Source organism: Trematomus bernacchii, unplaced genomic scaffold (assembly GCF_902827165.1).
Source record: "Trematomus bernacchii unplaced genomic scaffold, fTreBer1.1, whole genome shotgun sequence".
NCBI classification, from domain to species: domain Eukaryota; kingdom Metazoa; phylum Chordata; class Actinopteri; order Perciformes; family Nototheniidae; genus Trematomus; species Trematomus bernacchii.
Genome location: NW_022987771.1, coordinates 706,422 through 718,475, shown reverse-complemented (window position 1 = coordinate 718,475; position 12,054 = coordinate 706,422). Strand labels below are relative to the sequence as shown.

General features: G+C 39.2%; 1 protein-coding gene across 4 annotated transcripts in view; it reads right to left on the bottom strand.

Moving 5' to 3' along the window:
• The window catches only part of ap1b1 (adaptor related protein complex 1 subunit beta 1), a 32,754-nt gene extending 21,185 nt beyond the window's left edge, over positions 1–11,569 (bottom strand). The window contains exons 1-12 of one of the 4 annotated variants that reach the window (XM_034148499.1): positions 11,513–11,569; positions 9,823–9,883; positions 7,784–7,889; positions 7,570–7,705; positions 5,805–6,050; positions 4,854–5,044; positions 4,309–4,530; positions 4,051–4,171; positions 3,852–3,947; positions 3,336–3,451; positions 1,512–1,677; positions 652–750 (exon numbers count right to left, since the gene is read on the bottom strand). In XM_034148499.1, coding sequence (XP_034004390.1) covers positions 652–750; positions 1,512–1,677; positions 3,336–3,451; positions 3,852–3,947; positions 4,051–4,171; positions 4,309–4,530; positions 4,854–5,044; positions 5,805–6,050; positions 7,570–7,705; positions 7,784–7,889; positions 9,823–9,859 — 1,536 coding nt within the window. In that variant the 5' untranslated portion in view covers positions 9,860–9,883; positions 11,513–11,569. Of the gene's footprint in view, positions 1–651; positions 751–1,511; positions 1,678–3,335; positions 3,452–3,851; positions 3,948–4,050; positions 4,172–4,308; positions 4,531–4,853; positions 5,045–5,804; positions 6,051–7,569; positions 7,706–7,783; positions 7,890–9,822; positions 9,884–11,220; positions 11,314–11,428 lie in introns of those variants that run through there. The other 3 variants (XM_034148498.1, XM_034148500.1, XM_034148497.1) reach the window with 3 other exon arrangements.
• Positions 11,570–12,054: the final 485 nt, after the last annotated feature.

The window sequence follows — 12,054 nt, the reverse complement described above, 5'->3', positions numbered from 1 at the left end:
ATCATTTTGAAGTCAATAAAATCATTTCAATTCATATTGGGAGTCGAGTCGTTAGTTTGTTTAGTATATGGCCGTGTAATAAGCGGGATAATGTGCAGCGACTTGGTCATTCAGTCTCATCATGATGAGCCTGTCGGGTGTTCTTTTCCCCATAATGACCGCCTCGCTGCACATTATCCCTTACATAAATAATGGAGGACAAAGAAAGACAACTTATTATTACTGAGGTGATAATATTATACATGATTACAATTCATCAGTGTCTTATTCATGATAATACTACAATTAGGTTGATCGTTTTATGTAAATTCTGAAATAATAAATCGTGCACTGGTGTTATTTGGCTAAATAATACTTTTCCGAAATAAATGTGCAAATGCTGGCAACATAAAACCATTAAAACACAATTAGGGTAACAGCCAGAACCACTGCAGTCATTACTAAGGGAAGAAGGGAAGCTTAAGGCTCATATTCATATTTTCATTACCATACTCCAGTGCCCTGGAACGATTAACTAAAATAGACCGCCTTGGAAAAGATACAGAAAGCAGCAAACTCAAAAAGTGATGTCTGAATAGAACATATGAGGATGTTAAAAGCATGTAGAATATGATGGTAGAAACATCACATGGTGAAAGTGTTTTATCTCACCTGTGTAGCCAGGCTTAACACCTGCTGCACGAGCTCCTGGGTCTCCGTGGGCTTCTTCAGGAACAACTTGACAATTGCCGTCAGCAGCTGCAACTGCACCTAGAGGACAGAACGAACACAAACCACACGTTACAACTGCTCACATGCTAAGTTCAAATGCAGCGAGTGGAAGTAAAATGGTCCTTAAAACAGTTCTAAGGTGTATCTTAATGATGATGTTTTAACAATGGCCTGCACTGAACCACAGTAAACACATAAATAAATAAATAAACCTTTTGCTTTTGAGGGATTAGGTTTTCCATGAAAGCCACACCCTGCTAAACAGTAAATATTCCAACTACTAATTAAATCTGCCGTTACAAAACAGCCTAAAATGGAAGGTTTTATGCATAATTTATTTATTTTTACCCACAAAATCACTTAAAACCCGAAAAGGTTCTCCGAGGCAATATGGAAATGCATCTATTATTCAGGGGAAAGTGGTCTAACGGAGAAGAGCCTGTTCTTAGCCCACACTCTCTGTGGTGCAACACATTTCAGAGTGAGATATGGCTGCTCTAAAATGTGTCCCTGAGCCAAATATAAAAAGTGTTTCTATAACTCCCATTACCTCTTTATAAACACAGTAAATCGACATATAATAGTCATCTAGGATACTTTCATGTCCATCACAGTAGCACAGATTGTCCGTTCTCTGCAGTACTTCTGCATTTGTGTGTGACATGCCACCTTCATTTCTACTGCCCTGCAGCAGCATACCCATCACTTTAATGGTTTCCAGGAACAAAACACAATGTGTGCTTCGTGCTGCGAGCACAGGCTGAAAATTGCTGTTCCCCCAAAAACTATCCTTAACCCACCTGAGTGCTTTCATCATGGAATCCCTCCAAAAAGCTCTCCAGCAGCTCGTCGGCGTTGTCGATGCGCTCAGCGTACTCTCCCACGATCCAGATCATAGCGGCCCGGGCCTCAGGCTCGTCCAGAGACTCCAGGTGTTCACACAGGGTGGCAATCACACTCTCGTACCTGGAAACAGTCACACAAAACACAACAGCAACATGTATTAGGAACAGAGGTGGGAAAAAGTGGAGTGCAAATACTTCGTTACTGTACTTGAGTACATTTTCCTGGTATCAGTACTTTACTCCACTACTTATTTTTCTGACGACTTTTTACTTTTACACACAAATACCTGAACTTTCTACTTCTTACATTTTCAAAACAGGCTGGTTACTTTAGTTTTAATCTGAGTTTGGTGGCGTGATCATTATTATTTAGAGTCATTGCGTGCCTATTGATTTGAACACGATCCGTGTATCCATCATTTCCTGGTCTTCTCTAAAGAAGATCGACCAATTAGAATGTTGTCATGATGCCGTTGTTCAGCATGGAAACATTCATTAGCTAACAATGACATTATTGTTCTATTAATATAAAGGGAGGTCAGGTACTCTTTTAAACAGATGGTAGTTATGGGTACTTCTTAGTTAAGTACATTTTGAAGCCCAAACTTCTTTACTTTTACTTGAGTAATGAAGTTTAGTCGGCACTTCTACTTTGACCAGAGTATTTTAAACACGAGTATCTGTACTTCTACTTGAGTAAAGGTTGTGTGTACTTTTGCCATCTCTGATTAGGAATGGCAACTATTTTAAACAATCAGTTCAAACCAATAACTATAATAACATAAAACTCCATTAATGTTTGAATGAAAAGGAGGTACAGAAAAAGTTGACCGATAACCAGCCATAACACGTCACCGGCTTTTCAAACGTATTAGCACACCGACTGCTTTCACATCCAGCACACACACACCATTGAGCAACATCAGCATGACTTTAGAGTTGTTTGTTCTGGCAGCCTGACAAATGTAAATCCAATATTTATTCTCCTTTTAGCTCTGGCTGAATGTTTCGATTGCTAGACGCTCAACCAGCAAATGTTTTTCTGCAATCTTTGATTAATTCATGTGGTTGAGGCATTTTTGATCCAAACCAATTCACCCATAACGAATGCATTTACATAGTGCAAGATAGCCTGAGGCGGTAAGATTGAGTTGATATGTAATTAATAGAAAATGCAGAAGTTTGAATGAGTCATGTAGCTAAAGACTCGAGCCATGTCGAGCTGGAAACCTTTGAAAGCTGCTCCCTTGGCGACTCGCTGATGACTTTGAGTTGTGTGTGGGAGAGGACTGTGTCATGCTCCATGAATCTACCTGGTTTTATGAACTGTCCCTGAGGAATATTTTCTGGCCCAAAACCTCATCTGCATGCATTTCAGGATAAATGCAAATCTGAAACCACTTTGTCTGTGTAATGAACTTTCACTCTGAATATGTGAGGGCCAGGAGAAATGAAATTGAGGGCAAGTGAAGTGGAGTGCAGGGTGCAATAGAATGCATGAGTGAATGTGTACACCAACGAACAATGCAAAGCACAAAATAGTTCATACATCATGCATCTGAAAATGTCTCAATTTAAAACGGGCGGACTATAAAGCCTTGTCGGACTTTGATAGAGGTGTAAGGTGTTGTCATGTCATTTTGAGAATAATAACAGCCTTACAGCAGAATCAGTTTCCACCAGTTCCTGATGAATGGCTAATAAAGATTCGAATCTGCATAACGAAGTGTAAACAAATCATTCTGAAATCACCACACTGATGTCTTTCACTGAACGTACTTGTTGGGGTACTTGCGGAAGATGTCCTTGATGACCACGATGGCCTCCTGCACCACATAGTTGACCTTGGTCTGGATGAGGTCAAGCAGCGTGCTGACGCAGCGCTCCGCTGATTGCTAATAAATGGAGAGAAGAATAAATCTGTCATGATTGGGCTGCAGAAAAAAACCACTTTGGACAAACGCATATTTATTGTGTGCTTTTAATATGCATAAATGATATTGTCACAATATAGAACATATTGATAACAATTAACATATTGTTGCATATGTAACAATCTGCTGAGTAATAAACCTTCCATCAGTGTCAAGCTGTCAAACTCCTACATCTACTACAGTTATATCAGTATTAACAAACTAGGCTTACAGTGAATTTGAACATCTCCAGAAACGTGTAGTTTGAAACTAAGAAGGAGGAATCTTATAAATGATGTTTTATTGCTGTGCGACATAGCTGATAGTTAAAGAGAAATACAAACTAAACATGTGACAGCAGCGTGATATAATCTCCACTCACCTCTACTTTGATGGCACAGCGGCCAATGGCCCTGACTGCTTTACGGACAAAGTCCACATCCACCTCAGTGGCGTACTCCTTCAGCTCAGCCAGAACCTACAGCCACACAGAAACGCATGAACATGTTTTGCTTTCTGAAGGCACCCCAAAGATAATGGTTTTCACACACAGTGAAGTATGACAGCTGTGGATGTGTTACCTGGGCGATGTTAGCTTGAGATGCTAGGCGGATCATGATGTCCAGCTTCTCCAGTTTCACATAGATTGGGTCATTGTACTTCACAAAGAAAACCTTCATCTCGTGTTTCAGGATCTCTGGGCTAAAAATTAAAATAATTCCCTGTTATTTGTGGAAAATGTACCATGCTGCAATAAAACACTACTTTTATTATGTTATGATATTCCCAAAGTATAAAGAATACTAAAGAGCCTCCACATGTCATCTCCCAACATTTACCGTCTCTGTACGATGAGGTTGATGTTTCGAAGGGCCACATATTGTAACTCGGGCTCAGCAGAGAGGAGCGTGACCAGTGGGGGGGCGAGCTTCTTCAGTAGGGTGCCATAGTAGTCCAAGTCTTTGGGCAGCATCTCCATGAACTTCATTAAAACTTTAACGGCTGACAACACCACTGCAGAGTTGGCGTGGGAGAGCCGTGGGGTCACACGCTCACAGATGCTGATATCGGGAGAGAAAAGAGAGAGAGAGAAATTAAACGTGTGTGGGTATGTATGTATTATTATGTACACTTATTTGTATTTGTTTGGCCTTATGATGGCTAAAATTGGATGACCATTTTAGTTTCCATTTCATATAGCACTGTAAATTGCATGAAATGATGAGCTGTTTTGTTTTATGTATGTTTTGTGTGTGTGAGGACCCCAGGAAGAATAGCCAATGCTCATGCTAGTGCTAACGGGGATCCTAATAAAGAATAAGAATACAAAAACGGTGTGAATGGGTGTATTTTCCATGCATAGTTAATGAAGGCTTTCTCTCACCTCTGGGACTCTCGGTCATCACGAGGTGAGTAATTGGCCAGGCAGTCGAGAATGAATATCTGTCCCCACTCTGTGCACTCGTTCAAAGCCGTCAGCAACTTGTTGATGGTCTGAGGGTTCAGGTCCAGTAGATTGCTGTTGGGGTGAGACTCTGCTATCTCCGACAGCGCTGCCACTGCGTTCGCTACAACCTGAAGATGAACACAAAAGTTAAATAAATGATAGATATACTTATAGATGGATAAATGCCAGCAGAACAATTGAAGCCCCCAGTTATTATTACAATAAGCAGTATTGTATTTCACTGTACAGCATTTAATTCTATTATTAGCTCATCTTATTTTACTTTAAAGAAAAACCAAAGGCCCCTTAACCTATTCGGGTGGCCCACGCAACACCTTTGTTATTTTCCCTCAAATAAGAAAATACATGCAAGTTCATGGCTACTGTAGACAACGTTCTTGTTGCTCTGTATTGCGTTGTTAGTGAGTGAGACACACCGGAGTTGAGGATCTGTGGGGTTTATTCTCCCAAAAATATAATTTACAATTTAGGCATTTAGCAGACGCCTTATTCCAAAGTGACTTAGAATGACCAATTACAGGGACATTCTCCCTGGAGTAACTGAGGGCTAAGTGCCTTACTCAAGGGCACACTAGTAGTGGTGTTCCAGGCGGGATTTGAACTTGCAACCTTCCGATCATCAGCCAACCTCACTATCCATTAGACCACCAATGAGATCCATTTATGGCGGACGATATTTAATTGTGGCAGCCCTTTGAACCCGCATTAAGATATAAAGTAGAGGTCATTTTAATAACACAACTTGGGCAACATGTTAAATATTTGTATGCCAGCAGAGGGGCTAATCAGGGAAAGGCAGAGCTGGGGCTTGAAGCCAGCTGTGTCAAATCTGTGGAAATGTGTCTGGTTTAAACAAAGAGGTCGTACCATGGGGTTGGAGTCAGAGATGAGGTCTTTCAGGGTGTCCAGGAAGCCTTGGTCCTCCACCAGCTGGGCGTTGATATCATGGAGCTTTGCGACACACACAGCGGCGGTCTTCCTCACATACGGGTCTTCATCCTTCAGACATTTCCTCAGCGGCTCACAGAGGTACTCTGTGATCTTGTCCACACGGATGCAACCCATTGTACGAACAGCAAGGGCCCGGATCAGAGGGTTCAGGTCTTCACAGTCCTAAATGAGGGTTCAAAAAGGTCATCATTTTGTCACAATTACATTGTTACTCTGAAACAGATTTGAATGTATACAACATGTATTTGCATAAGCATTCTGGAAAGAATTAAAGGGAAACTCTCCATGCATATTGCAACGACTCAAAGCTGGTTAAAAATCAGGCACATTTGTCATCATATCTCGAGGTGTCACTGCTATTGTCGTATGACTAAAGGGAAGAAAGAAGAATCAATCTTCAAAGGATACGGTTGGCTGTGTTCAACTTAAACGGATACTCCGAGGGTTTGTAATTATCTTATTGAATTCAGAGGGATAATGGAGAGGCACTTCTCACAGCTGCGAGTAGACCATAAACAGCGTGCATGAGTAGGTTCAAATTATCAAGAGAAAATGCATCCTCCCTATCATACAATGTTGTACAAACATTTTTACACCACTGTATCAAAACAAGGGACTTAAATACTTTCATTATATTATAAAATCACTTTTGGCACAATAGGAACAATTGCATCGACCAAGCAAGCTCTTACAACTGTACTTCAAATACTGTTCTAGAAATATAAAATAAAATATGTTTTACATAAACCCCCCACTTTAAATGTTCTTTTAGTCTTTATTATTTACCTACATTTATATTGTTTTATTTATTTTATAGGTCTTAAAGGATTTAATCTTATTTTATTAAAGGTAGGGTAGGTAACTTTGAGAAACCGGCTTGAGATACACTTTTTGTTATATTCCATGGAATGCTCTTAACATCCCGATAGCAATGAATATCTTAAGTGCTTTGACAAAAAATCCATAAAAAAATGTCATCTGTGGAAGCCGTAGTACTGTAAAAAGCACGACCAATCATTTTAGCCGGCCCGGCTAAAATAACTGGATGGCCTACCTGCCTGTCAGCCTTCCATCTGTGCACAAACTTATCTCGTGCCCTCATTGGTCATGTGCGCGTTCGTGTGTGTTGGAGGAGGGGCTCTATAAGGAAGTGGCAGATTTTCTCCGGTCGTGTATTTTCAAATTCTAGCGATCTCGAGCTGGTTTCTCAAACTTACCTACCCTACCTTTAATCTAACATGCTTCAATAGCATTATCTATTTTCACGTTGGTCTTTTTTATTTCTTAATCGTTTAACCTTTATTAGAATGATGGCATTTTTATTACTATTATCTTTTTATTTGTATTTCTGTTGTACCTATATGTTCACTTTGTTTTATGGGGTTTTATATTTCATATTGTTGCATCGACTCAGTTGTCTTGTCTGTCTGAGAGAAACCATTATTTATTTTATTTGTATTATAATACATTTAACCTCCTTGTGTCTATTAACCTGATCAAATGTTATATTTTGCTGCATGCACCTGTAAAGTTCTTAACAAATAATCTGAGGGGAACGTCTTGTTTGTTTTTAACTTGTGATGTGTCATTTTGTAAAGCACTTTGAGCTGCACGTGTTGTATGAAAAGTGCTATATAAATAAAGCTTTATTATTATTATTATTATTATTATTGAGCTTTACCTTTACGAAGGTGTTAACAGCCATGATAGCCATGTCTGGCTGACTCTTGGCGTAGTTCATCAGGTACAGGTAGACCAGCTTCTTCAGCTCCAGGTTGTCCGTCTGCATGCAGTTCACAACATCCGGGAACAGAGCACTGAAGGAAGGACAAGGTGTTGTTATCCTGCATTTCTCCAGTGTGGATGTTTCATAGATATACTATCCTCTTACTCACCTGACATCCTTGCCAACTGTCATGGATGCAATGACCTTCTTCACAGCCTCTTTCTTCTTCTCCTTCTTATCACTGTTTAGCTCCGCCTTGAGCTCGAAGATCTCCCCTGCACACACACAAGAGAAAAAAGCCAATCACACACCATGTAATCCATTTGTGATGTGAGACGTGAAAAGGAGTAGTGGGCAGCATTGAGCTCTTTTTCAGCAGAGTCTGATATTGCTGGGAGTACGAGTGTTTTTTTTTTTATACAAGAGACTTTGAGGTTATAGTGAAGCATCCATCTTGGGTCCAAAGTGAACTTTCTGGTCTATCTGCCAATGGCTGGTAAACAAAACACTTTTTTTTTTAAATGGCCATAAAACTGCATAACAAACAATGTCATTAAATACTCATTGTATTACTAAAAAACTGAACAAAAAAGCAGATCTCGTCTCACCCATTCATCTGTGAATTGCCACTTCTCTGTATATTTTTCTTTTAACATTACTTCCATCATGCTCTTCAATGTCCTTGTATCTACTGCCTCCACGAGCTGCCAGACTCTCTTTGCACAGATTTTTCCACCAGCTATTTGCCAACATAGATCTTTACATTAGGCAAGGGGCGGAAGATCATTTTGAACAACTGCATTGTTTGTGTAACCGTCTGACTAAGGTAGCCTCTTCTTACTATTATTCCCTGATAATATATCAAACAAAACTTCCAGATCTTGCAGTTTATATTCACAAAGAGTTAGTGCATCCTTGACAACCCTTTTAAAACCTGCTGCATCCTTAAAGGCCTTTTAGCGATCAATGGCTAGAAAGCTTTTAATGCAAAGCAGCAGCAGGATGTGCAGCTCTTGCATTTGGCGTTATAAGTATCTGAATAACAGCTCCAATAACATGGAAAATGAGAGTGCACAAGTCATGCCGCCCGACTGTTGACGGGTATATATATGTTTTCATATTCAATATGATCTTTTAACAACTTTCAACCCAAAACTCTGTATAAGTTGGTGTGTCTGCTTTGTGGAGCAAGTGCATGACAGTTAGAATTGAGTATCAATTGGATGACATGAAATGTTGCATACCTTTGTATCGTGGTACATATATCAACTAATATATATTCTTATTAATATCCTAAACATGTTATGCTGATCTCTGATTTACCAATATGTTCAGATGTTATGTTGCTATTTTCCAAACTGAAAGGGACTAAACATTTCATCGCATTGTTGTGACACTGAGGTGTTTTATATGCATGACGTTGACTATAAAACACATATATACACTTGTAGTACTCCATTTTTGGCTTAGATATAAGTCTAGTGACTGAGTTTCCCAGACTGTGTAAACAGCTTGTAACTCCCAATCTCCTTAAAGATGTAAGCCACAGGCTTCCCACAGCAACATTGTGCAGATCCACAACACATACTGGAAGAATCATGCCCTTAACTCTCAAGTTATCCTTACAAACAGTAGTTTACTATCACTTAAACTCCTCTGTTTGCATTTCCAAAGCCCAGTGTGGGAACATGCAACGTTCTGGGTCATGGGAAGAGCCACACAAATAAAACGAGTGGCACAGCAGGACAAGTTCAATCTTAACTAATGCTCCATATGGTTAATCTGATCAGAGCTGCTCAGGGTTTGGCAACAACAGAGTGAAAACATCTCTAGCTTGATCAAGGGTACACATTTTGAACAATTCAAACCTTAACAGAATATGCATTCATGTCTCGAGGAAAACTTTAAATATTACCACGAATAAAAAAGATGTATGGTAATTAAACTGTGTTATGCATCAAGTTGCTCTGCATATATTCAATAAAACCTTAATCTGAAACCACTGAACAGCTTAATTTAATAAGACTAACAACACCTAAAGCAGACTTAATAATTTAGCTGCACCCAGCTGACTAATATGCCAAAAAGTCCACCAAGCAGTAACTTGAAAAACAATGAATGGATGCTGGAAATGATTGAGAACTGAAATAACTTGTTTTAAATGTAAAATTATTTTTGTTTTATGAACTATCAAATGAGCTATCAGACCTTTCTTGGTTGTGGTGAAGTACTTGGAGTCCGTCATCTTGGATCCAAATTGTCGATTCTCCTGCAAAAGATAGATAGGGTGAGAAAAACGACTGTGAAATATTTCCTCAGTGGAAACTTGGAGCATCCCAAGAGCAACAGGAAACACCAGAAGTGCAGACACAGGGAAATAAAAGGAATTCCTGTCTTCTCCTGAACAAATGTCAGTGATCTATCCGAAGAAAACAATGGTTTTTGCTGAGAGAACTGGCACCATGTCTTGTTTTAACCTGAATCTTGTTGGTCAGCATCTATGTGGCTTCTGCATTAACTATATAGTACATTTCCTGTTGGTCATGTCAACTATTGGTGGAGCACCTCTCTGCGAAGGATATTCTCCTATTTATGCAACAATACTTCATGCTCTAAAATATGAGCAATGGTGCTCAAAAGTCAAAAGAAAACAACTGATTTCCTGAAAAACATTGAACATGACATTTTTATCTTTTGATCTGTGTATACCTTTAAGAAACACATGACTTGTGTATATAGCATAGACTGTATATATAGGTAAATAGTCATCACATTTTAGTTTTGCCGCACATATACATGGATTGTTTTCTGGTTACAATGTTAATGACTATACTGTGATATCTGACAACTGACATGCAACACATCCTTTTTTTTCTACAAAAGGCCATCATGTATAACATTAAATCATGATTAGGACACATTATTACCACTGTAAATATTGATGTTGTCCCTAGCAGTTGCCTACACTGAATGAAACAGATGGCATCTCATTACACATTATTATACATAATAATTGCATTAGCCTTTCATTAACATGACTGACTTCCTATTACGCAACGTTATCCTGATAATGTTAATTTAATGGAACTTGCAGTGGCAGTGATGCTAACAGAGAGTGATGTTGACAGCAAGTCTAAATGAATGGCAAAGGCCTAACAGTTATCGTGTTTTCTAATGACAACGACCTGCGTTTAATTAAAAACACGTACAAGTTGTATAATTCATTGAGCTTCACAAACATAAGACAGTCTGTTAGCCACAAGCTAACCAATAATATGCAACTGACGACGAAGCTAGTCAACAAGACGATTATTCCGGTACATTTGTACGATAACTCACGCTGTCATAAGGACACCTCAATAAAAGGACACCCTTAAATAGTTTGCAGAGATACAATACGATTGCTTTACATTTGCTAAATCTGAGTTATTCCTGCTAACTTAGCCAAAAAAGTAGAGGAAAGGTTCGCTAGCTGAATAGCATCAGGCTACCATGACGTTAGCATAGCAGACTCGAGTGTTTCAGATGAAAGAAAGCTAAAACAAGTTATTTAAATGAGTGCAAACAGGTCTGCAATTTCCCGGTGCTATTCGATAAATTACTTACGCATAACTGATTCGCCCATTCCTGCATGTTTGCAGTAGTTATCTGAGTTAACCTGGTGCTAAATGCTAGCTGTGTGCTGCAGTGAGCCTGTCAGTGTCAGCTAGCGCCTGACCACTTCTCTGAGAAAATGACCTTCTGAGGACTGGCTTAAGGAAGCCTTTGCCGGGATAGTTAAGCTCTTAATCTACCCGCCTGGCTCAAACCTTACCAAAGGAATTAGCGTACCTTCTGGAGTTAAAATTAGAGTGGCTTCGGGATGAATTTGAAGAGGAAATCTCCACAAACACCTTACCGTGACAGGCGTCGTAGGGATGGCTGTGATGGCCTTCGTCCCTCCCACTTGATTTACTTCCGTCTTCTTTACACAAAATAAACCTTAGCAAACAGAGAGGCAACGTCAGCGTTCATTCAGAGAAGCTCTCTCAATAATATATGTTCAACAACTCGATCAATAATATATGTTCAGCTCTTTACAATCAATATCTTCATAATAACATCTTAAAATCAAGAGCTGGAAGAAAGTACTTCAGTAAAAGTAGAAGTACGAGAGAGTAGGAATACTCTGTTACAAGTAAAGTCCTGCATTCAAAATGTTACTCAAGTAAAAGTACAAAAGTATCAGCATCAACATATTTAAACTACTAAAAGTAAAAGTAATCACTATGCAGATTGGCCCATTTCAGAATCATATATCATATGTTTCGATCATAATGATTGATGTATTAAAGTGTTTTCGAAGCTATTATCAAAGGTTCTGCTAGTTTGAATTACTTTGTTGATACAGCATGAACGCTTGTGAATTTACTCCAGGTGTAACTAAAGTCTTATTTAAGT